The sequence below is a fragment of the Vulpes lagopus genome, chromosome 11 (genome assembly GCF_018345385.1).
Source record: "Vulpes lagopus strain Blue_001 chromosome 11, ASM1834538v1, whole genome shotgun sequence".
NCBI lineage: Eukaryota > Metazoa > Chordata > Mammalia > Carnivora > Canidae > Vulpes > Vulpes lagopus.
The window spans coordinates 100739476-100766300 of record NC_054834.1 but is presented as its reverse complement, the minus strand read 5'-3'; the positions used below and the strand labels follow the sequence as shown (position 1 = coordinate 100766300).

At 47.8% G+C, this 26825-nt stretch overlaps 1 protein-coding gene across 1 annotated transcript in view; it reads left to right on the top strand.

The window, feature by feature from the left end:
* Window positions 1-24299, top strand: part of PDE11A (phosphodiesterase 11A) — a 381245-nt gene extending 356946 nt beyond the window's left edge. The window contains exon 20 of the mRNA XM_041722472.1: window positions 24156-24299. Coding sequence (XP_041578406.1) covers window positions 24156-24299 — 144 coding nt within the window. The remainder of the gene's footprint in view (window positions 1-24155) is intronic.
* Window positions 24300-26825: the final 2526 nt, after the last annotated feature.

Genomic DNA, 26825 nt, shown 5'->3' with positions numbered 1-26825 from the left:
GACCTGGGATCCAGTCCTGGATTGAGTCCCGGGATCGAGTCCCGCATCGGGCTCCCTGCATGGAGCCTGCTTCTCCCTCTGCCTGTGGCTCTGCCTCTGTATGTGCGTGTGTGTCTCTCTCTCATGAATAAATAAAATCTTAAAAAAAAAAAAAAAAAAGACTTAGTAATTCCCCCAGATGGCCCGTGCTTCGTGTCCACCTTTTTAAAAAAAGAACCAGTGATGAGCTACGCGTGACTGGTTGGAATGTAACATCATCTCCTCCTAAAAAGCCTACGAGCAGTACAATGGGGTGCGGAGACCGCTCCCCTCGGGTGCTCTACAGAAAGGGCCCCACCCGGGTCGGTTTCTGACCCTTTCTCCAGGCTCTGAGCCCCGGGCACTGAGCACTGGCGGCGGAGAGGAGCAAACAGTGGGGGCCAGGCCCCCCTCGTCTTTGCAGAGAATGACGTCATGCGCAAGCCCGAGACTGCGGAGGGAGGGGGCGGCCCGGCCTGTCCGCATCCCCTCCGGCGCCCTGGCCCGGCCGGGGAGGCGCTGCGCGGCTCCTGCAACCTGGCGGACAGCAGCGCCGCCCCTCGAGGGCCGCTACGGGGGCGCCGCCGGGTCCGCCCTCGCCGCTGCGCCGCGCCGGCCGGAGGCTGCCCGGGGACTGTCCGCGGGGCCGTCGGGGTCACCAGGGGGCTGCTGGGGGCCGGGCTCGTGGGCCGGCGTCAGTCTCTAGGGGGGCACTTGGAGCAGGCCTGGGACCTCGTTCTGGCCGCCGAGCCCCCGAGCCCCCCGAGCCTCCCGAGCTCCCCAGCTCCTCGAGCCCCTCGAGCCCCCCAGCCCCCGGAGCTCCCCTGAGCCCCCAGCTCCCTGAGCGCCCCCGAGCCCCTCCAGCTCCCCAAGCCCCTCGAGCTCCCTGAGCCCCCCAGCAGCCTGAGTCCTCCAGCTCCCCAAGCTCCTCGAGCTCCCCAGCCTCCCCCCAGCTCCCCAAGCCCCTCAAGCCTCCCCCAGCCCCCCCCCCCAGCTCCCCCAGCCCCTCAATCCCCCTCAGCCCCCGGAGCTCCTCGAGCCCCCTGCCCTGGCAGCAGTTCCCCCTGGGCTCCCACCAGCACCCGGTCTGGGTCAGAGCTAGGCCACCCCGGGACCACCCTGAACTCCCAGCTGCCTGCCCCCCACCCTGCTGCCCATGCTGCTCTCTCTGGCCTAATAAGCTGTCTGGGGGCAGTGCCAACTTGTTCTAGGAAAATTCTGTCATTTTCCTGATTTGGGCTCTGAGATTCAAGAGACAAGCCCCCCCCCCCTTGACCCTCAGGCTTTGTACTCCCCAGAAACAGGGAGGGTGCCAAGACACTCCCTTTTCATTTTCCCTTTCTCACCACCCCCTCCCCTTTCTGTCTCTCTCCATTCCTTCTTTCTCTCTCTCTTTTTTTTTTAAGATTTTATTTATTTATTCATGAGAGACACAGAGAGAGGCAGAGACACAGGCAGAGGGAGAAGCAGGCTCCGTGTGGGGAACCAGATGTGGGACTCGATCCCAGAACCCCAGGATCACACCCTAAGCCCAAGGCAGCTGCTCAACAGCTGGGCCCCCCAGGCATCACTCCCTCTTTCTCTTCTCTTTCTCCCTCCTCCACCTCCCCTGCGCCCATCTCCAGCCCCGACAACAGAAAGTTTTTAGATCTCGTTTTTCTTGCCTGATGGGAATGGCCCTTACCGGGCCTCCCCTGTGCTGTCTGCACTAGAGCTTTGTGGTCTGACTTGATGATGTGACTTGGCCAGATTTGGTTCTCAATAGGTGAAGGAGAATTCTGGAATTTAGAACCCCCCACCACCACCACCACACAAAGCTGCCATTCAGGGTCATACCGTCTCCAGGCTGAATGATGACAGCTTGCTGTTTGTCTGCAGGAGGGAAGCCTACCGAGTTAGTGGGTGGGGAGCCCCAGGCGTGGTGGCTCAAGCAGAACAAAAACACACTGATTTAATATTTTCAAAATACTGCCCTTGTCACATACATTATACCTAGATCTGAGTGCTGATAGTAAAACCTGTTTACCTCCAAGCTGGCCATAAACTGTTAGTCAAATACAAATGGAAGAGAAATGTAAACATTTGCAAGTGTCAGTTTATGTAGTTTCTAGGCCCCTCCACTATGGCCTGTCCTCCGAACTTCTGCCAAAGTGGTCTTCCTTTAAAAATATATATATATATTGGATCATGGCACCCCCTGCTTAAAAACCTCAGCCTACACCACCATGTGTGAGATCCCTTCCAGATTTCCCACTGTAGTGTCTCAGGGCCACCTTTTCTGAGGCCCCCTGCCTGTTGGCTTCATCTGCTGGCACCCTACCCAATTCCTCACCCACGTACCCTTTGTCCCAAAGCACAGGACCCACAGACCCCCTTGTCCCTCTTGCTTTGCCTTTGCTCTGCTTCCTTCCTGCTCCTCTCTGCCTGGAAAACCTTTACCCCCGTCGATGTCTCTGTAGCATTCCATGTGTCTCTTCATGACCACGGCAACAGGCTGTCTCGTGTGTCTGGTGACTGGCTGGCTGGCTTGCTTCCCCGTTAGACCAGTTTCTTGGGACCCTCATCTTCGTGGTACCCGCATAGTGCCTAGCACATTCACACTGCTCCGTAAACATCTGTGGGACCAATGAATGAAGAAACAGAGGAATGCATGATGGGTGCAGCACCACAGAATTAACCAGAAGCAGTGGGACGTGCGAAGTAGGGTTATAACATCATGTTAAATTATCATCTATAAATATATGAAACCTTTCATCAGAGTGTGCACCGTTCTCTTCCTGCCCATAATCTGAAGTATATGGCCTATGATATCTTTTTAGATATCATAAAGCAGTTTAGTTCTCATCATGGTTGAATTGGCCCTTAATTCTAATATAAAAAGGCCAGTTTATAGCCATGAATTTTTCAGGGCTTTGAGTTTTTCAACTAGGAAATACGTGAAATTTTCTTTTATCCAACATTGGCAGAAAATACAGTCTAGTGATTTTAATATTCATGTTAAGAGAGTCAGCACACATACATAAGGATTTCAAGAACCTGATGTACATTGTATACATGTGGTTTCATAAAATTATAATACAATAAATATGCTAAATCTATTATAATTAAAATGTAATCTTTCTTTGACTTAGAAGACTTTCCAGATCCTACATTTCCTAAGAGTTACCCCTAAGAAGCATCAGCTAATTATGTGCTGTGTAGAGGGAAGTGCTGAGCAGGGGACAGGCCTTACGAACGGAGCAGATTCAGGCTCATGTCACTGCCTGCACCGGGCATGGCATGTGTCAGGTAAAGGCATCCCACACCCTTGGCTACGTCTTAGAGCTCTTCCTGAATACGTGATATGCCAGGATGTTTGATTTTAGAATTTTCCACTTCCAAAATGAGCTTGACTTGATAAAGCAACCAGCTCTATGTACATTTTCTTGTAAATAAAATGGATTTTGTCTCATTTCATGCAACTCTAAAAAAAACAAAAAACACCTGTTTTTTATACAGTAGCACTTAATGTATTCCTGTTCATGTGCATTTTGTGAGTTCAAAACTGCCATCATGAATCCATATTAAAATGCTGGAATCTGGTATATATATATATATATATATATATATATATATATACACACACCATACATACATGTATATGTATATACATACATACATATATATATTCCCTAATAAGACTTTTGAAAGTAGAATTTAAGATAAGATCTACTTCTTATCCAGCTGACCAGCATAAATAACTCTTTTTAAAAGTGTTTCTGCTTGGGAATCATGAAACTAAAAATGACTTAACTGAAGTCCATACAAGACTTGGAATGTTGTCTTATGTTGCTTCCTAGGGCCACTAGAAAGCATATTTTAAATATTTTTCTAAAGATTAGAGAGAGAGAGAAGGAGTGGGGGGAGGGGCAGATGGAGAAGCAGACTCCCACCTGAGCAGAGCCCAAGAACCCAGGGCTTGATCCCAGGATTCTGGAATCATAACCTGAGCTGAAGGCAGATACTTAACCAACTGAGCCACCCATGAGCCCCTAGACAGCATATTTTAAAAGCCGATTTACCCTTTTTCATGGCTCTCTCTTCTTTGAATCTCAAGAAAAGAAGAGAGAAGGGGAGAGATGGAACGTGGAAGAGAGAGAGAGAGAGAGAGGGAAAATTGCATTTTTCCACCAGGAAATGAATAAGGCCTCTTTTAAATATTATTTTTTTGCACTGCAAGTGCCTCTCCGAAATTTCTGCAATTTAATGTGCATTTGGAAGGTCAGCATTGCTTGAGCTCGAGGGAAGTGAGGCATGAGATAAACATAAAGCATTCTTATTATGCTATTGCCAAACGGAATCTTCTGTACTACTCGAAATGTTTCCTAAGAGAATTCAAGGAGGCCCTCTCTGGATGCCCAGCCATCACAACTCTTATATTTAATTATCTGAGCTGCAGCCATAAAAATATTAAATAAATCACTCAAGGCGCATTGCCTCACCTAGCAAGCAGATGCTAGATGGCAACGTGACCAGAGAGAGCCAGGCACTCTCATGTACCAACCGATCTGGCAGCCCAACAGCTGACTTTGGTAGCCAGGGTCTAAAACGAGGGCAAAGACTTCTAACAGACTGAGCGCTTGGAAAAGAAATTCAGCATTAGAGTCCTGACAGGCATGCGGTATCCTTATGCACGTTTTTTTCAGAAAGCAGACATCTATTGAATACTTACTGCTCTTACAAGGTGCTTTTACAGACACAGTTTAGTTTGACCCTAACTGTGAAAGAAGAACATACTTCATTCGGGATCCTATAATGTCTAATGATCTGAGTTTTAACATATGAGGAAAGTGAAACCTAAAGAAGCTAATGGACATAATTCGAGTGAAGCAGTTAATACAGAATAGAGCCAGAAGTTCAGTCCCAAGTCCTGTCTTCATCTGCTGCTTTTTCTCACCATACTGCTCTGAGGAAGTACAAGGTGCTTCCATTCTGGCCAGGAATGTGTTACCTTTGTAAATCTGCCATTTACAAAACGAAACCCTGAATCCTTCAGAGGGGAGGATACCAGGACCAGAGTAGAGACTCTAGGGAGACCAATTCCTAGAAGACCAAATGGGCTAATGGATTCTGTTTAGCTGGTTACTATAGAAAATTCTCTCAGAAATATGTTAAGCTGTTCTTGACCTAACACTTTCCCTTGCAAAGTGGGTTGACATTGCCAATAGAAGATGGCAGACTGGCCTCACTAGTTTATCTCCCCCTCCTTCTGAGAATTCCATTCACGTAATTATAAAGGACGTTTTTAAAAAGTATAAATTTTCTTGGGTATTGAAAGAGGGTGAAAACTTTTTGAGGAACATCATAGAAAAAAACCTAGATTTCCTTGAACAGACTGTTAGTATAAGTAAGGATGTTAAGGACTCTGCTAGCAAGGACTCAGACGGAAATAAGGATCATGGTAGAGAAAACATATCACCTTCCAGAATACTTGAATCATCAAGAGAAGGTTGTTGGGAGAAGTAAGAATCTCACATTCTCTTCTTTTGGTGCCATTTTATGCTGTTGTCCACACATAAACACAAATTTACCCAGAGACGCTAGTGTATTGTGCTTTGGTCACTTGGCGTAATGTTCTAACGTGTGTCCACATTCCTAACATAATTTTCATGTTATCCTTCAAAACAGCAGCCTGGTGTTCCAGTCAGTTGACTTGTCATAGTTTATTCAGTCATCACCTACTTGCTTTTTCCTTTTTGCTAAAAGAAGTAATTCTGAGGTGAGCACCTTAGTTCAATATTTCAGTGACTTATTCAATACTATTAAGTGTGATTCAAAATAATGAAGTTGTAATTCTTTAATAAAAAAAGAAAACTAAACTCTCAAGGACAACAGAATGTGAGAGGATGTAAGATCTCCCCAGATATTAAAAAGTTGGTAAGGAACTAACATCCCAGAACGTCTGCTGACAAAAGTGAGTGGATCTGTCTTTCAAGAGGAGCTCCTGAGGGGTTCAGGACTCGGAACCAAGAGGGGGTATGTTGGTTTTCGAGGGCCGTCTAACACAGTACAACAAACTGGGTGGCTCACACAACAGAAATCTCTTCTCTCATAGTTCTGGAGGCTCCAAGTCCAAAATTGACTCCTTCTGGAGGTTCTGAGAGAGAATCTCTTCCGTGCCTCTCTCACTTAGCTTCTGGTGGTTGCCAGCAATCCCTGGTATTCCTTGGCTTCTGGACGCGTCACTCTAATTTCTGCCTCTGTCTTCCCGTGACATTCTCCCCTGTGTCTGTGTGTCCCCGTGTCTTCAGATGGCCTATCTTATGAGGACGCCGGCCATTGGATTTGGCTCTTCCAACCCACCATGACTTCATCTTAACCTGATTAGATAGATCTGCAAAGATTCTATTTCCAAATAAGGTCCTGTCCCCAGGTACGAGGGGTCAGGACTTCAGCATATCTCTTGGGGGCTGGGGGGTACAATTTGATCCACAACAACGAGGTTGAGGCATAAGCCTGGAAACAAACAGAAAGGTCAGAAGTCGGTAAGTGGAGTCTCGGGAACCTCACTACCTGCTCGGCCAAGGTCCACAGGCCCTGTAGCGGCTGCCAAGCCAGGAGACCAGAGAGCTCTTCCCGCAGAGCGCTCAGCGGGAGGGAGAGGTCGGGGCTGAAATCCAGAGTCCCTGGAACGCCTGGCTGGACCCCAGGTGCCCTCCTACCCGCACCCCGGAGGCCAACCGCCGGACGTCCCCAGAAGCAGAAAAGTGGGATTCTTCTTGAAAGAGACGGGGGCCTCAGGGAAAAGACCCACATGCACTTGCACTTGGGATGTTCTCAGTGAGAGTCCACTCTCCGCAGGATGATGGCCTCTGCGGTCAGGTCAGAGGTCAGAGGTCAGCCCCCGGCCACAGCTTCTGCGGCTCCGGCCTCCGGCCCACTGCCTGGATGGCAGGTGACTATGCGACAGAAGGGCCACAGCCTGTTCCAGGAGAGCCTCCAACAGGAAGGAATGGAAGCAAATAAAACACGGCGGAGGAAAGGAATTCCGAGCACACAGTAAACACCGAAGACCACCGTAGAAACCCTGATATCCTCCCGACACAAACAGGTTATGAAGCCAGACCCGGGGCCGGTCATTGTTTTCCAGTTGCCGCATCGCACGTGATTCGTGTCCTTCTCTGGGTCCTCTGTCCCCACTCGGACCCTGTCCTCAGCAGCCCCGCCCCGGGCCCCCTTGGGTCCCATCTGCCAACTAAACACCGGGGCGGGGGGGGGGGGGTCTCCCTAAGGCAGGTTGGCCCGTGGGCCCCTCAGCCCCTCCCTGACACCCGAGGGAAGGTCTGACCCGGGTCCACCTGCCTGTGCTCACCGTCTCCCTCCTCCTCCATCCACTCGCTCCTGCTGTAACCGGCCACCAGCCCTGTCCCAAACTGCCCCTCCACTGAGGTGGCATGCGTGCAGCCCTCACCCGCCCTCGGCCAGCAGACCCTAGGCTTACTTTAGGAACCTGCCCGGATGACAGGCTCCGGGTGTAAAACCTCGGTTTGCCCCCAGGAGGTAGAGACCATGGTGGGGGGGGGGGGTGCCTCGGCCTTTCCCCGTTTGCGCAGTGCACTCACCTACATCCCTGCGTCTCCAGCCCAACGGACCCCCATTCGGGACCACAGGGCATTAGCCTTTCCGTCTTTATTTCACGGCTGAGGGACCAGGGAGGTTTCTACTTGCTCTTCACAATCGCCCCGTGAATCAGGGGGAGTTTCAGCAGAGGAACCACTGCCTCCGAGAAGCGAAGGGAGGGACAAACTAACAGAACCATAAAATAATCGAAGAGGACGAGTAATTCTCCAAGTCTTCGCCTTAATATGTCGTCCATAAGCTTAGGGCTAAAGATGCTCTGATCGGCCAAAAACTACAAGGGAAAGAGCAACAGAAACCTACAGAGAAGGACGAGGCCGGGGGAAGGGAAAGGACACTGGGCGCTGGGTGTTTTTACAAGCATCCTCCTTCAAATCCGCCCTCCACATTCATAAAACCTAAAGCTTGCCATCCTTGGATTTTTTTTTTTGTTTTGTTTTTTAGATTTATTTATTTGAGAGAGAGTGAGAGAGAGCACGAGGGAGAGGGCAGAGGGAGAAAGAGAAGCAGGCTCCCCACCAAGCACAGAGCCAGATGTGGGGCTGGATCCCAGGCCCCTGGGACCATGACCCGAGCTGAAGGCAGCTGTTTAACCACCTGAGCCACCCAGGCGCCCCTCCTGGGACTTGTTTTTATGGTGAGCACCCCGGGGCTGTAGGCTGGACTGACAGGAGCTCCACTCTGCTCCCTTCGAAGGGTCTTTGGCCTCACAAAATGACTCTCTTCTTGAAGCAAGGGGAAGGTAGTTTATATCAACCGTTCCAAGAGTCTGACCCTCCGAGGCCGTGAGGTTTGTGTCGAGGTAAGGCCTGTGCGCACCCCCTCTCAGGTGGCCGCAGAAGCCCCAGCTTTGGAAGCTGAGATCATCTAAACTCTGCCCTTTACTATCTGTGTCTTCTTGGGTAAGACAGAAACGCTCCAGCCTCAGCTATCACATCTGGAAAAGGGGGATAAATAGCGGTGGCTGGCTTGCTATCACTGAGAGGATTAACTCAGATAATGCCTGGGAAGTCAGACTGGCACCTGGCACGCAGTAAGTGCTCAGAGTGTCAGCATAGACTCTAACGTCTTAGGGAGCGAGGCGGTTTGGTTGTCCTTATCCAAACATACAAACACTGGCTACCGAAGCTCAGATGATAATAATAATAATGACTCACATTTACAGAGGGCTTTAACGGACCAGGCCTTAACTTGACACAAACCTCACGGCCTCGGAGGGTCACCGTGCACGGGGACAACATGCTGTTGTGATACAAAAATTCTTAAAAAAAAAAAAAAGATTTTATTTATTTATTCATGAGAGACACAGAGAGAGGCAGAGACACCGGCAGAGGGAGAAGCAGGCTCCATGCAGGGAGCCCGACGTGGGACTCGATCCCGGGACCCCAGGATCATTACCTGAGCCAAAGGTAGACACTCAACCACGGAGCCACCCAGGCACCCTGATACGAAGATTCTTGACGAGAAGTGAGTTTGCAAATGAATCTGCAGGTTGGGAAAGCCGAACCCTGAAAGGTCACTTGTGACCCAGTTGAATGGTGTGGCAAAGCTGGTTTAGGACCGAGACTCTGGAGCTTCAGTTACGGTTTGTCCCAATGCACCTGCCATCTATGGGGGAAATCTGAAACATAGCACGTCAGCGTTTTCGAAGCTATCGTGAGGGGAGGAAACTTGAAAGGGAAGGAGTGCTGCAGATGTCCCCCAAGCAGAAAGCAGCTTGAGCCAGGGAGTTTGTTTTGAAGGCCAGCACGGTGAACCAGGACGCCTCGGAGAGGGGGGGAAATGGAATGAAAAGTCAGCAAACAAGGTAGAAAAGACAGCCCTGCGAGGGCCTGAGAAACCCCTGAGAAACCAAACAGAAAATCTGAAGGAAGATAAATGGATAATTTAACAGCCATTCAGTTTTTAAGAAAGACAAAGAACCAGCTACATTGCATCAGAAAAGGCCTAGAAATGATGATGGATGGGGCCCTTCACAGGAGTGGAGAACACAACAGAATCACAGTTGCCTGCCCAATTCCCAGCTGAGGGCAAATTTGAGGAACTAAATAAGGATATGAGACTGATACGGATTGAAGAGTTTTTCAAAATCTATTTAATGGCCAAGCAGGGGACATTGATCGCTTCTCAGAGGAAACGTTTAGGATCAATGAGGTAGTGGGCCCTTATCTGTGATGTGGGTGGGGGAGCGGGCCGGGGGAGGGGTTATAACATTCATCGCATAGCGGATACCCAACAGCATCGCCAGTACCGAAATAATTTTCGAATTACAGTGGTGAAGCACCGAATTATTTCGATCTCCATAAACTAAGCATTTCTCTTCTTTATCCTTGTATCCGCAGGCCTTCTTTCATTATTAGCATTTAGGTAGGTGACTTGTTACTTAATAATTCTAACACATGATGGAAGATTGCTAGTTCCTTTATCTGTCCGCGATAAAATTTTTAAAATAAGATATTTTACTGTTAAACAGTTTATACACATCCAGGGAACAGAATTCAAAAGGCACAAAAGTATTAGAGCAAAGTGATCCTTCCTCACACTCCTGTCCCCCAGTCACCTCTCTTGGGGCCACCATCTTTAACACCCTTCTTGGGCATGCATCTAGAGACAATCTATAGAAAACCATAAATACAGTGGGTTTTTCCATTGTTTTTTTTTTTTTTTTAAAGATTTTATTTATTTATTCATGGGAGACACAGAGAGAGAGAGAGAGAGGCAGAAGCACAGACCGAGGGAGAAGCAGGCTCCATGCAGGGAGCCTGACATGGGACTCGATCCCGGGTCTACCAGGATTAGGCCCTGGGCTGAAGGCAGCGCTGAACCGCTGAACCACCCGGGCTGCCCTCCATTGTTTAAAAAAAAAAAAATTTTTTTATTTATTCAAAAGAAAGGCAGAGACATAGGGCAGAGGCTCCCTGCAGGGAGCCAGATGCGGAACTCGAACCCAGGACCTCGGATCATGACCTGAACCAAAGGCAGACATTCAACCACTGAGCCACCTGGGTGCCCCTACACTGTTTTGTTTTGTTTTGTTTTTTTAAGATTTTATTTATTTATTCATGATAGGGAGAGAGAGAGGCAGAGACACAGGCAGAGGGAGAAGCAGGCTCCATGCAGGGAGCCTGATGTGGGACTCGATCCTGGGCCTCCAGGATCATGACCTGAACCAAAGGCAGGCGCTAAACCGCTGAGCCACCCAGGGATTCCCCCCACACTGTTTTTATACATAATGCTTATATTATACACTGCTTTCTACTACAGCATATACTCATGTATACACACTCTGCTCATATATATGGGTATGTATGTATTTGCACATAGATATGAGCATAAGTATATCCCACTCCATACCTTGCTTTAGCACACTTAATATAGTTTTGAGGTTTTCCTTTTCAGCGCCCATACAGCAACTGCCTCCATCTTTTCGAAGGCCATAGGGTATTAGAGTTTAAAGATGAAGAATAAAGGATTTAACCAATAATTAATTAATTATTTAGGGGCACTGATGGCATTTCTCATAGTTGCCTACTGTTAACCGTGTGCAATAAATATCCTTGTAAATGGATCCTCTACCCACTTTATTTGTAGGTTAAATACTCAGAAGTGGAATTACTGGCCATTTGGCATATGGACATTTGATAACTTGGTAGCTATTGCCAGATTTCCCTCGTGGAGTGTGAGCCAATTTATATTCTCACCAGCAATATGTGAGGTGCCTCTCTCTCCACACCCCTACCAATACACTATGTTATCAGACTTCTTGAATTTTGCCATTATGGTAGTATAAAATTTATCTTATGATAGTTTTATTTTTTTTCTCATGATAGTTTTAATTTGCATTCTCCATATCATAAATGAGTCTGATTATATTTTTAGTATAGACTTATTAGGAGCAATTTGTATTTTTTTCTGTAAATGCTTCATATTTTTGCCATTCCTCTACTAGGCTGGTGGTCTTTTCATTTTGATTTGTAGGTACTCACTATATATTAAAGAAATAGACCTTTATCTGTGGCAAAAGTGGCAAGTATTTTCCCCAGGTTGTCGTTTATCTTTTCCCTTTGTTTATGCTACACAGAATACATCGATTTTATGTAGTCAAATTCATGACTCTTTTCCTTTGTGGCTTCTGGATTTTTATGTCATACGTAGAATGATTTTTCCATTGCAAAAGGATAAATTTAAGAATTTTTCTCAGAACATCTTTTAGTATTTTATGGGGGTTTTTTTCTTTATATTTGTACCTTTGATTCATCTGGTTGTACTTGATTTTGTTAGATGTGAAGTGTGAGGTCAGAATCCAACTTCAGATTCTCAGATGGTTCCTGAGTTTTCCCATCAGGTTTTGACTAGTCCTTTTCCTTAGCATTTAAAAAGTCATCTCTATCATATGCTAAATTTCTTTAAACTTAGTTCTATTCTTAGTTTACTATTCTGTTCTATCGACCTGTCCACCTCATCACGCTTCTTGAAGTCTTTTATAATATATTTTAATGATAAGCCTAATTTCACCTTCAGTATTACTCCTGCAAGTATTTTTCTAAGGATTCTTACTTATCTTTGCATGTAAGCTTTAGAATTTAGTTTAAAAACAAACCTAGTTTGTCATTTTATTGGGATGCTTATTTAGTTTTAAATGATCAGTGTTTGGAAGGTAAATTACTGTAAAACTTCCCAACGTGGAAAAATAGGAAATTCTTGCCCACCAGGAAGTTCCTATTCATGAAATTATGATGTTTCCATCCTTAAACTGCACTTCAACAATATAATAAAAATATCCAGTGTCTTGGTCCTGCTGCCCCCACAAACTTTTCCCATATCTTAGCTTTTTAGAAAGTTAGCAATGTAATTAAAGAAGAGTCACAATGATATACCCTCGACCAGGTCTTCAAGTGGACAGACTGGCCTCTTTCTTTGGACAAAGAGAAGGCCAGCTAATGAAGCAACATCCTCCTCATATGCCCAGTGGTGTGTGTAAAAGATTCCTTTTCTTGGCTTCTTATCCTTTCTCTCCAAACTCTCCCTTTCTTCATTATCTTACAAAATTAAGAAAAAGACGGTTCCTTACCATATGGAGGGAGACCACCAAAATAGTAGAGGACTTTTGTTCAAGGGTCTTGCAGTTTTCATGGATGCTTTGGATCAGGGCCTCTGTAGATGTGGGACACTGTGGGGGAGGTGCATGGGCTTTGAGGGCTCCTCCCTGTCTCAAACCCGAGCCTATGTGGTACTGAGCATGAGGACCACCGTTAAAGCCTCACAAGAAGTGTTCCATAATCGTTTGCATGGTGCTTACTAAGCAGTTCATTAGTACCAATAACAAGTGTTTTGACTCTTCTCAGATGCTCAAAAATATAAGCTAAAAAATAGCAGAGCAAACGTTATAGAGTATTCTAGAACCCATTCTTGAAGGCCCCCTAGCACCTTTCTCAGAACACCCTTCAAGCCAAGGGCATGTAATTGCAACTCCATATTTATACAACCCTCTCCCACATAGGCAGCCTGTCCATTCTGTTTGCAGAACCCTAGGACTCAAGGTGCACGAGAAGTACACACAAAATGTAGAGCAAACAAATGCCCGCAGCTCAACACACTAAAAATGTTTAAATGGTCCTTCTTACACATTGAACCTGGCCAAAATCATAGAGCCTAAATATTCCTATAAAATCTCAGATGGCATAGTTTTACCGGAAAACATTCTGGTGCATGGAGAGGTGGACTGTTACCATGTGGCTGTGTTTTAGTTACATGTTCCAACCCCCTCTTATAGGAAGCCCCATTCATCAACGGCTGTGGCTTCTGGGTCAGCAGTCATTCCTTCCAAGTCAGATGTTGCCTACACAGTGAACATGATTGATTAGCTACCCATGTGCTCTAAAAACCCAACCAACAGGATAACCTAGGACAGTATCCTGGAGGGGCTCATTATAACAGAAGAGACGGTTCTCCTTGCTCCCATTTACGTGAGCTGTCTTTGGGCCTGCCTGTTATTTACTACTTAAAACCCTTGTTTTATTTTCCCAGGGCAGGATAGAGTAGATGAGTCACAGATAAAAGATTCATTGTCTACACCTTAATGTTTGGGAGCCGGTGTTTCTTCATTATTCAGTGACGCTGTCTCCCTCCTGTGGATTTGTCCTGGAACAGTGTCCCAAACACCAGAACAAAAGAGTCGCTCCACTCTCCTGACACTGCAGTTAGGTGAGACAGACACCTGTCATTACCAGCATCCCAGCGAGACCCCTCCTGGGAAGATACCACGGGCTTTAGGCAGGCAGGCCCCAACGGACATTCCAGCTCTGCTGTATTTTAACCATGCCCACTTTGGATCATTTAATTAATTTCCCCCAATCTAAGGTTCCTTATCTGTCAAAACGGGATCAACAATACCAATCTCCCAGCACCGTTGTGCAGCGTAACCAGCTCACATAGGGAGAGGTCCTCGAGGGAGCCTGGAACATGGGACACATTCAGTCCTCAGTTCATTTTGGCAAGACGGGTTTTCCTGTCTATCACAGCCGGCGGCTGGTGGCTCCCAGAATAGATTCCGCCCCCAGACATGTTTTATTTAGTTGAACACTGTTTTTAAAACTGTAAAATGTCCAGTTTGCCATAGGCCCTGCCACTCTCAGCTGTCCGTGCAGCCTATTTCGTTCATTAACTGCACTGGCCTGTCCCTGTAGACATTTGAGGTTAAGACTCTTGCCCTATATAATGGAAATAACAACCTTAGGAGACTAAAATTCCTGCCTCATTAATTCAGAATGTTAATGTCATTTGTAAATATCCTTTTCCACAGAGCAATCCCTTGAGCATATGAATACAGTAAGCAAAACAAGTAACCTGAGAGGTCAGGAAGGGAATGGAAATGGAGGAGAGAGGGAGAGAAGGCTGCTATTGAGCACGGTGGCATTTCATTTTTACAGGGACCTGCTTCACATCTTGGAAAGAAAAGGATCTCTCTAAGTTATTACTAGTACTATGATCAGCTTCCAGGATATTAGACATCGCTGCTACAAGCATCAGTGCTATAACTCGGCCAGACATGCCCTTAGGATTCTGGTTATAGATCTGAAGCATTCTTCCATTGGATCCTAATGGGCTCCTGTGCCCTCATGAGAGGCATTACCTTCGTGGCTTTCTCATCTTTACTGCTTTTTGGGTGACTAACTGGCTCCAATTTACAACTGGCTCCATTTACATCTTACCATCTCAAATATCACTAAAAATTTTCAGAAAGAGCGGACGATATTTTTTTGGCATTTGCAAAATTTGGACAAAATTTGCTACTGCTGAGTAGTAACTGATCTACGAAGGAGCTATCACATACATAGAAAAAGAGTTTTCTCAAACAGAGAAAGCATCTCACCCGATACGACAAACATGGAGTAATAGTGGATTCCCAGTAAGGAGAAGGTCAGTCGCTGTTTGTCCTTTCTCCCAGAGCTCACCTAGCCCCGCAGGGAAAATCCAGGCTACTCGGATGTTGACCCCCGACTCCTCTGAGTCATCTTCCTTCCCTGGAAGCCGAAACTCCATAGGCCTGCTGACTTCACCACCTGAGGGAGTTGGCATACACTGTTAGCCTTTTCTGAGTCCCCATAACCTGGCAGGCTAACAATGAGCAACCTTTTAAAGGGTCGGTTTGGCAGACTCCCGGGGTTCAAAGAGGAGAGAGAGAACTGCTTAGCTGGTCTCTGCCCAGGGAGTGTCAGCAGCAACTTTGTGTGCTGAGGAAGCTGAAACTTCCTTGTGCCAGCCACCAGTTCAAAATCTGATAAGAGGTTTCAATCTCAAGTAATTCTGGGGGTGACAGAGAAAAATAAGTGACAACAGCCAAAGACTACTTGGAGCTCAGAAAACTCACTCAAATTAGTCTGAGCAGAAATGGGAATTGATTGGCTCAGGTAACTGGGGAGCGGAGAGGCACAGCTGGTTGGGTGGCATAGAGCTAGAGCCAGGGCATTTAAAGGAAACCATAAGACGTGTCCCCTTTTCTCTGCCTCCGATGTATGTTTTGGCTTCATTCTCTACCAGGCTTTCCTCACGCGTCCTGGCAGCTCTGATGTCATGAGTCTGTTATAGGTTTTATCACAGCAAAAGAAACATGAAAAGGAAAACCTCATTTCTAGCAGTTCTAGGTAAAACCTAGAGAGAGCTCTGATTGCCTTGGCCTGAGCCACAGCCCCACTCCTACACCAATTGCTGGGGCACTCTTGTTGGTCAGGCTTGAAGTGCGTACCTACTCAGAGCACATGGAATGGATTCTATTAGCAGAGGAACAGTAAAGGGACAGCGTATCGCTTCTGCTGTCTCTTACAGTTCCCTCATAACCCACTGGCATAAAAAGTTAACTCATAATTCCCCGAAACAAGTAATCAGCTGGAATTCTCCGACACTTGCACAGTGTGACAGAAAGTAGAGAGACCTACAGCATGACATCCATTCTCTCCATTAGAGATTGCACGGGGCTGCTAATAATAGTGATCTGAAATCATAAAAGCCTAAACAAACTAGAGATTTCTTTTTCTGTCTGATTCAAAACATATCCAGAGAAATCCACTATGTACTGCTATGGTAAGGTAGTTCCATAGCCATCAAAGACCCAGGCTCTGTTATCTTTCCTTAGCACATGGCTGCCATATTCAAGATCGCCTCATCATCACAAAGTGGCCACTGTAGCTCCAGCCACCATGTTACTATTCCAGCACCAAGGAGATAAGACCAAGATGTACCTTCCAGCTGAATAAACTCCCATAATAAACTAAGCTCGGGGGAGGCTAAAAATGCATATTGGGAAGGCAACTAGCCATCTCTGTTAGAGATAGGAGAGTCCCGGCAGAGTAGATGCCTCTGCCCCCAAACGGGACGGGAGTCCTAAGGCTGTCGCGCCCTTTGAACTCCAAGGCATCCTAGCCTGGAAAGAAGCCAGTAGTACGCGGTGCCCAGCGTAGTTCTGTGTTGTAACATAGGTGGATGGTTATCATTAACTTTCTGACTTTGGCGAATTACACACTTAAGATTCATTTTAAGGCTGGTCTCTTTAATGTGAATGTTTAAAAACATTTATTCAAAGAAGTCTTGGCTGGCTTCTGTGCTCCCCATTATTGTTTGAGTATTTGTTTTTCGAAGCAAGTTTTAAAATCTCCTGGAAGCCTCCTGTGGTAGTTAATACATTATCTTAAGCAATTTAATGCAAATTAATTTTTACACAACCTTGAGTTTCAAAGGCCATTGAACTGGGGAGAGAAAGAGTGAGGTTTAGGAGGAATCTGTTTGTGCCTCCCATCTGGACCCCACAGCCAGCTCCATCTGCTCTCACATGTCCTAACTAACACTTCGGCTACTCCCCTGCCAAACACACACACCATGTGGAGTTCGGCTCTTTTTTTTTTTTTTTTTTCTTTTTTTTCCTTAGGAAAATGTTAGAAAGATACATAGCAAGATGTGAATTTCAGGCTTTCTAGAAAACTTGATGGGATTATTTGGGCATTTCAAAATTCTGCTTTTGTACCATGACCCAAGTTTTCCATTGGCTTGTATGGGTTGTTTTGTTTTGTTTTTTCTCTTGTTTTGTTTCTGGCTTCCATTCTCTTTTAATGCCACAATTCTCTTTTTCTGGTGGAGTCTTCCAGCACGTGCATATCACATGGGAGCCACTGAAAGGCTCAGGGCAGAGAGCGGTGAGCTGGGACCTGTGGCTACGAGGTGGACAGTTGGGGGGCGGAGGGGAGGCCAGCACCCCCCCGTGGGAGAGGAGCAGGTTAGAGCAGCTGAGAAGATGACGGTAATCTAAACCAGGGTTGTGGACGTGGCAAGAAACTGACACACAAGGACACTTTGGAAGTGGTACTGATGGGACCTGGTGATGGTTTGAATGTGGGGGGAGTGGGAGATGTCATGGGTGACTCAGAGGTTTCGGGGCTCAACAGGTAGGCGGAGGTGATAATGCTCAGTTCCCTGAGAGTAAACTGAAGGAGGAGGGTTTGGAGGAAGGTGACAAGTTCAGCTCTGGACCAGCCGGTCGCTGTCCCTGGCCTTTGCGGGACGACATAGAAGTGGAAGGCTGGCAAGGCGACGTGCTTCTTAGCCAACTGCAGCACTGCCGCCTGGTGTGCAAAATTCAGGAACATGGTGCTTGAATCAGGAATAATCTTAACCTTTGGGAACCAAGAAATGAAACAGTCCAACAATTTAAAAGTCTGGATTTGAACCTGTGTTTTAGTTACATGTTCCAAACCCATGTTTGGCTCAGGGCGTGATCCTGGGGTCCTGGGATCAAGTCCTGCATGGAGCTCCCTGCATGGAGCCTGCTTCCCCCTCTGCCTGTGTCTCTGCCTCCCTCTCTCTGTCTCTTGTAAATAAATAAACACAACCTTTTAAAAAGTAAGTAAAATAAAATAAGAGTTTGGATTTGCTCCCACAGTTGGCCACTTCCCTCTGAAGGCACACACCTTAAGGAGAAGCCTCTTTGTTCCCCAGAGATACTCTGGCCTGTCACAGGAGTTCAGGGGAGTCTCAGGGCCTGCTGCGCTTGCATGCTCCTTGCCCCTCCCGTGGAAGGTCTGAGCAGAGGTGACACCAACTGGTCCTGTCATCAGTGCTTTTCTATTTCAAGATACCAACCTTCAAATGGGCTTCTTGACATTTTCACTCAGCAAGTAAATAGTCATGGTAGTAAAGTAATCATAACTTCCCAACGGGGATATTGCTTCAAACAGATAGTGGAGATGGGCTCCAAGTCTGATTTTATAATTTATCCAAAAATTGATATTAAATACTTTATTTTTTTAAGATTTTACTTATTTATTTGAGAGAGAGAGCAAGTGAGCACAAGCAGGGGGAGCAGCAGAAGGAGAGGGAGAAGCAAGTGGGAAGCCCCATGCAGGGCTTGATCCCAGGACCCTGGGATCATGACCTGAGCCGAAGAGAGACACTTAACCCTCTGAGCCACCCAGGCGCCCCAAAGAAATACTCTAAATTCATTCTTTTCTACCATGTGTTGTACCTCTTAGTTTCTGAATATTTCTCTTGGGTAAGGTGGGGGTGGGGAAAGGCAGAAAATAATGTCTTATTGCCAGCACTCTGGAAATGCACAATTCAACCATAAGAAGTAAAAACGACCTTCTCTTTTCGGCCTTTTATTTTATTTTTTTAAAGATTTTATTAATTTATGCATGAGAGACACAGAGAGAGAGAAAGGCAGAGACACAGGTAGAGGGAGAAGCAGGCTCCATGCAGGGAGCCTGACGTGGGACTCGATCCTGGGTCTCCAGGATCAGGCCCTGGGCTGAAGGCAGGTGCTAAACCTCTGAGCCACCCAGGCTGCCCTCTTTTCGGCCTTTTAAAAAAATAAATGAATAGTCAGCTCAGATAACTCCCCCAAAGTTTTGAAAAGGTTGGACATTTTTAAGTTCAAAGACAAATGTGGTTTTAATTTGCTGGTGCTCCTTTATGCCCCCTTCCAACAACAGAGGATAGAAGTAATGACTTTTTCTACGAACATGGCTTTCTCTTTGTTTATTCCCTTGTCCCACATCTGCCCCATGGATCCAGCAGTTGAAGTCCAAGAAGTGATTGCAGTCAGCTAATAAGCACACACTGGGCCAGATGATAGCAGATGTGGATCATGATGGCAGGGAGAGAGCAGGGCCAGACTGACTCCTCGCAGCTTGGCGAACTGATAAAAAAAACATGGTCTCAGGAATAATGGTAATAAGAGAGAATCCTATATTCATTTCCCAAGAGGGTCATTCCGGGATTGTTTTTATAGCAGGATTCTATAGCAGGTCGCGACGTCCTGACCCCACTGGCAGCCACTGGCAGCAGCTGTCGGAGCTGTACCCTCTCCTCCTGCCCCTGCTCTGTGGGCAAAGCAGAGGACAGGCTCTCGGTCCCCAGGGTCACTGTGGGAGGAGCTAGAGACAAAGATGAAAGGCCTTGTTTCCACTCTCCCTGGGAGCCCATGGGATAGTACCCCAAGCAGAGCTGTTTAGAGCCAGGGATGAGGTACCTGTAACTGCCGGCTGTGATAAAGCGACAGGGGAGAAAGCGTGAAACCACAGTGTTGTTGAAACAGTCTGCGTGCAGCACAATATGGGGATTCGGAGAGAGGGGAGCAAATGAGGTGAGCCCTACAACTGTCTTAGCTAACTGCGGAGACAGCTTCCAGGCACAGCCCAGGGAGGGAAACACGGGCAGAGCCTCAGCGGTCTCACTGAGCGGGGGTTGGGGAGGCCAAGGAGGCTGGAGGTCCCAGGGGAGAGGACCAGAGAAGAGGCAGCTCCCAGAGAGAGAGAGAGAGAGCGAGAGAGCGAGCGTGTGTGCTCCAGAGATCTGCAGCGTGAGCTCCAGTGCTGTTCACCACATGCATATGGGGCCCTGGTCAGGCTGAGGAACAAGTACAACAATCCCCAGGGCTCACATAGGCTGGGGAACAATCCATGCTCCCGCCAGCCAGAATATTAAAGAGAAACCTTGAAACATCGGAGGTACCGTGTGTACAGTTCCTTTATGTTGTCTCAGTAGTGGACCCAAATCAACCCCAGACTAAAGGCTGCTCTGGACCAACCTAGCAAAGCTGAAAAGCAAGCCTCAAACGGACCAGACTATTTCCAAGTAGCCTAGCTGCATCCCAGAACAAGACTGAAAAACGTTTAAAGAAATGCCAAAATAAATAGATAAACAAGTAAAAATCCAGCATGCAACAGCATCCGATTCACAATGGCTGATATCCAGTCAAGAATTACCAAGCATGCAAACAAGCAAGAAAACTTGGCCCAAGATAATGAGAGAAAATGAATCAGTCAATATAGACTCAGAAATAATATAGATCATAGAATTGACAGAGAAGGACATGAAGACATTTATGTCTTATATGTTCAAAAGAGTAGAGAAAAGATCAAGCATGACAAGCAGAGTCATGGAATATATAAAAATCATCCAAATCAAACTTCTAGGAATAAGAACTACAACTTTTCAGAGGAAAATGACAATAGAGTGCATTCACAGCAGATTAAGGTCTGCAGAAGAAACTCTCAGTGTCATAGCAATCGAAAATTAGAATTTGGACCCTCTCCTCTCTCTATACTTCAAGTGCTAATTTCTACACAGTACATTTGGGCTCGCTCAAGCATCATACTGATGCTGTTCCACAAAGTTTTGATTTCACTCCGTCTCTAAAACATCCGAAATGGTAGAGGAATCAACTTAATTATGCACATACACATACATACATCGTCTAGAGTGCTTTATATGTATACATATACATGTTATACACATACGTATATATGTATATATTTTTATATATATGCTTACACATGCATAAAAGGTTTCTTGAAGGATACCCAAGAAATCAATAACTTTGGTTGCCTCTAGGGAAAGAAACTAAGTGTCTGAGGCAGGCGTGAAGGGAGATTTTACATTGTACCTCTTTTGCTCTTCATATCCATTGGACTATGTGAACCTATTATTTATTCAAAACATAAATAAATGGGGGCAGCCCCAGTGGCTCAGCGGTGAAGCGCCGCCTGCAGCCCGGGGTGTGATCCTGGAGACCCTGGATCGAGTCCCACGTTGGGTTCCCTGCATGGAACCTGCTTCTCCCTCGGTCTGTGTCTCTGCCTCTCTCTCTCTCTCTCTGTGTGTGTGTCTCTATAAATAAATAAATAAAAATCTAAAAAAAAAAAAAACCATAAATAAAGTGTGGAATAAACCATACCTGCTGGTCAAGGGGACTCAACCACAGAGTGAATGGAATCAGGAAGGAAGTGGGGTCCTGTGGCCACTAGGATGACTAGACGCCCAGGGCTGTGTTCCGGAGAGGGCACGTACCAAGGTGCGTGGACCTGGCAGGATCTGGGAACCCCCGTGATAGCCATACAGTTGCCCCAAGGGATAATAAGCAGCACATCCCAAGTTGGGTTTTTTGGTCAGTCCCAACGCTGACCTACGTAGGCCTGCAACAGCACACGAGTCATCAGTCCCACGCTGCTCAAGTAGATTCCGGCTTCGAGGCCCATTAGGTAGACGTTACGAGGATATAGATTTCAGCTCCAGATAAGGAAGGACATTCTAAAATCAGAACAACCCAGGAGTTCACCGCCTCTGGACACGTTTAAAACACGTTGTAGTTTTCATTGAGTTCCGTTGCATTTATACGGAGAGTGACTAGACAGGTGATAACTGTCCCCTTCTCTTTTGCTAAGTGAAGAGCAAGTCAAACAAGACTCGTGAACAAGTAGCATTTGCACAGAACTCATCAGGTGTCACTGATGAGAAGCTTTTAGGCTTATCCATATCTTTCTAAATAGCGTGAGCAATTCTCTTACTGACAGCACAGGATGGGATTTTTGCTACCTTTACCTAGACCCAGCACCTGCCAGAGGAAAACGATATTCTAATATGGCAATTCCGTGTTTAATTAAAGAGAATCTGAAACAAAGAGAAGGAATTCTGAGAAATATGTACCGCACCCCTCCACACCCCCAGAAAGTTTTTTTTATTCACCACAAAGGTAGCAAGAGGGAGAACAAAGAGCTAGATAAAGGAAAGAAATCTCTGTTTGGGACTAAGCCAAATAAACTTAAATGGTTTAAGGAATAAATTGGTGGAGTAATTCGAATCATGGGCAGGTGCTATGAATGTAATTTAGTAAATGCTCGGGAACCTGCCAAAGAAGAGAAAAATGTGTTGCTTTTGAGATCATTTCCCAGCAGCTTCATAAAAGAAAACTGATTACAGGAATTTAATAAGTAAAACAGAGCCAGAAATATAGTAATCAAATGAGTTTTTAATTACATTTCAGGCAGAAAAAAATTCCAATTTGTGCTCCTGGGATTAAAAAAAAAATAAGTTCTAGAGAAATGCTTTTGTAGCAGGAAAATAACATAAACACTAATTTCCATAGGAATTATAGTAGTCAGTTTAATTAAAAGGCTTGATCAGAGTGAAAAGGAGCCAGTGCCAAACTATACTAAATAAAACCGTGGCATTCGTTGCTGCCCCACATGGTTGTCCAAATAAAAACATTGTGTATGGAGCAGAAAGCAGTAACCTGCATTTTTCTCGTGAAAATAAAGGGGATTTTGATCACTACCTGAGCTATTATGTTGCTATGTTTTGTTTTCATATGGAATAGCTAATAAATCTGGTTTAAAATTAAATGCTGGTTGGTGTGATAAATACCACTTTTAAGAGAGAGAATATGCTCCGTTTAAGAGCCATCAGCGTGAGGGGACACCACTTCAGCCAAGTTGGCGGGCTCACGGCTCAGTAGGATCCCTGGTCACTTCTGGGCTTTTCAACACCCGCTTAACTAACATCTCGCTGCATTTAAGTCATATCCTTTCATACTCTGCAGTGAGGGTCATTTGAGGGGATAAATCAGGTCTCACCGGTGATCTGCACTCTACCCTCCACACGAAGGCCTGTTCTTTGCGCTGGGAGGCTTTGCTGTTGAGCAGCCTCTAACCACAAGTCCTGCGTGGAGAAGGCTGTTCAGGAGGGAGGCTGAAATTGCAGTGGATTTGGGGTGAATGGGACACACCTGCAAGGTGTCTACACAGAGGGGGGTATGTTTGGCCACAGAACGCAGACCCAAGGCATAAAGTGGGCCGACTCCCTTTCCATGGGCTAACACCGCCACAGCTCCATGGTCCCTGCTCTATTCCTTACTGTGTTCCATGACAGAGGCCACCCAGGTTTTATAAGGCTGGAAGTGTACGCCATTAGAGAGGAGGGGACTCTGTTTTTTTAAATAAAATTAAGTAGAAGAGAAAATATTTAGGAGAGTCCTGCAAGTAGGGCCCGGAATCCTTCATTAGCCTCATGGTGAGCTGGCTCACCTGCACGTCCTCTTCCCTCCTCCGCTGGCTGCAGCCTGGCCCCTTCCTGCCCACTGCCTTCCCTCGGGCCCATCTCCCTACGTGTTCACTTCCCCATCTGTACATTTAGCACAGCTCAGCTCCCCCATCTTTGGTGTGAAAAATGAACACCTCTCGGGATGTTAACAAGCCTTATTCAGGTGAGTCCACCTGGAACCACCCGTGGTGGACAGATGTAGCTTGGTAAAAACTTAACCTCGTGGTTTATTGGGGCACCTGGGTGGCTCCGTGGTTGAGCATCTGCCTTTGGCTCAGGTCATTATCCTGGGGTCCTGGGATCGAATCCCGCATCAGGGTGTCTGCTTCTCTGTGTCTCATGAATAAATAAAATCTCAAAAAAAAAAAAAAGTTCATGGTCTATTGGGATGTGGAGGTCTCCACGGTGGGCAACAATATACACTCATAGGTGGAGCTGGGTATTCTGTGCCCTACGTGTCCCGATTTGTGTGATGTGGGTTGAAAACAGGGTCACCAGCTACGGGGCCGCCCCCGGGGCGGGACGCAGGCGCCGTCTCCCTCGGTCTTCCCCGCGGGTCCCCGGGAGGAGCCCGTCGGCCCGGACAGCGCTGGCGGCCCGCCCCTCCCCGGGGAGGCCCGGCCTCTGCTCCACCTGTTTCCTTTTGTTTGCTCCAGGCCTTGGTGAAGGTCAACGCGAAGCTGAAGCCTATGCTGGACTCGGTGGCGGCGAACCGCGGCCAGTGGGAAGCGCTGCACCGGGAGGGGCTGCGGGCGGCCGCCCCGCCCCCCGCCGCCGCCGCCGCCTCCCCCCGGCCCTGAGGCTCCCGCGTCGCCCCGGCTCCTCCGGCTGCGGGCGGGCGGGCCCAGAGGGGGGCGGGGGGCAGCAGGGGCGGGGGCAGCGCGCCCGGCCCCCCCCGCCCCCCTCCACTCCCCCTACCCCCGGGCCCGGCTCGCCCCGCCCAGCGCCCCGGGGCTGCGGGGGGCGAGGCTGAGACCCGGCGTCGGGACCACGAGCCGGTCCTGCAGCCCCTCGGCCGCCCCGGGAGCCCCGCAGCCCCCGCCCCTCGAGCCCCCCTCCCCCCGCAGCCCCCCCGGGAGCCCCCCCCGGGAGCCCCCGCCCCCCGCAGCCTCGTGGCCGCCCGAGCGCTGCTCCGCCCCGCCCCCCGGCGCCCCCCGGCGCCCTCCGCGGGCCCAGGAGGGCGTCGTGCCCCGTAGAGGTATTTTCTCTTGTATCCTAGAGCTTCTAATGATGGAGCAGAACCTTCAGAATTGCCTGAGAGAGAGACCCTAGTATCCTCCCAAGTACCAGTCACTCCTAGGTCGCCCCCCAAAAGGCCCACAGTAGGGAGACCGCAGACGCGTTTGTGACACTGCAATCGGGGTCCCCCGCTCCAGTTTTTTAAAACCTGAGGCCTTGGCTGTAGACCAAGCCTTCCCCAGAGGAATGGGTCACTAGACCTTCATTAGCGGAGGCGTGAGAGGGGGTCCACAGCCGGCTTTACCACCCGTGACGCACGAGCACGTGGGAGCTACTCCCGGCAGGGGCCTCCCGGGGACAGCGCAGAAGCACCGAGACCTGGAGTCCTCTTAGGGATAAGGTTCTGCACACCACTTAAGGTCCCCACCCAAACCAACCTAAAACCCAGTGCAGTGGCCCCCAGTGTTTGATTCTTCCTTAAGTATAGGAAATAATCGTCTGGCCAGAGGACAGATACTCTCCAGGAAGCTGGGTTTCTAACAAGGATAAACTGTATGAGACTGATGCAGTGACTACAAAACTGCCTCGCTCCCCATTTTACCTGAGAGACTGAGGCCGTGGTTTGACGCGTCCAAAGAACACTGGACTGGAAGCTACACTTCCCACCCTGGCTCTGGCACGACTGATAGCGTGACTTTGGACAAGTCCCCTAGCTCCTCCCGGCCTGCTGAATGAGATTACGTTAGGACAAGGTTTTCAAACATATTTGAACCTTAGAACTCTTTGTGCAAATAAATCTTACAAGGGATGTCCAAGCTATAAAACATCTAAAAGCTACAAATTCGCTGTTTGAAGCCCAGCTGGGGGCAGGGGGGCATCCAGAACCCTTCTAAATCCTCCTCTCGTTGGTTCCATGCATGGTGGTCTGGAAAGGAGCTCTGAGGAGTTGGGAGATCCCTGGAACCTTGAGGTCCATTCCAGCTCTGCAAGATCCAAAGTTCACAAGCCATTTTTGTTCTTGTTGTTACCGGTCAGTATCAGTTCTTACCTGGACTATTCAAATATTAAAGAAACGCGGGCCACGTTCCACAGAGAGCCCTGCTTCCCTGGCACACGGTAGGCACCTACCCCGGAGGGGCTTACGGAAAGGGTAGATGAAGGTACCGAGACAAGTGAGGGAAGAGCAGGTATTGGTAAGGAAGGCTCAGAGCCCATATGGCGAGAAAGCAAGTGAAGGAAAATTACAAACCAGGCAGAGGGGGAGAAAAGGAGGAAGACCAGGACGAGAAGCCAAAGACACCCAAAAAAGAAAAGATACTGAGGCGGCTGGTAGGATGTCGGCCAAAGGCAAAGTCAAGGGTCAATCCAAACAAAGAAAAGTGGCGCCTCTAACCCCCACCTGAGGATAAGGCATCCTGTCACCAACTGCTTAGGGGGGGGTGGGGGGAGCCCGAACGAGAAGCTTCCTGGCTCCCCTGCACAGCTGCCTCTGCGGGAAGGCGGAAGGCGGGAGGAACCGGGGGAGAAAACGAGTACAGGGAAATTGCCATCCGCAGAGCAGGTAAGAGGAGGTTGTTCAGATTTATGGGTTTTATTAAGCCAGTTTTCTGAATCACTCTGCTATAAAGGAAAACAGCTTCTGCGGCGCGGTCTGGCGTCCTTCAGGTGAGGAACAAAGCGCCGCGGAGTTAGGGGCAGGCCCTGGCCGGCGCGGGAGCACTGCAGGTGTTCCTGGCTGTTGGGCCACATCACGGTTATGTCACGGGCGGGAATTGAGAATCAGTCCGTGTGAGGCAGAGATGAACCCACATCTGTTATCCTCCCCAACAATAAATAAATAAATAGCCCCGACAGACGGAGCCAGGCTATCTGGAGCAAAATTTTAGAGCTATGTGCTTTATGACAAAGCTAGACCCAGGGTCCGACAGAGGCTGCGGGCAGCGCGACACTGCGGCCGCCCTGAGCGTTGATGCTACATGTTGCTAAGGGGAACATAATTTATAGCACAAACCCTACGGCTTCCACTAAGGTTGAGCTTTCGTCTCATTTTCTTGCCTTTTTATTGGCTTCACTGCACGGTTGCCAATAGCAACACCCACTGGTAGCAAGGGGAGTTCAACACCATCGCAATCTGCCATACACTGGAG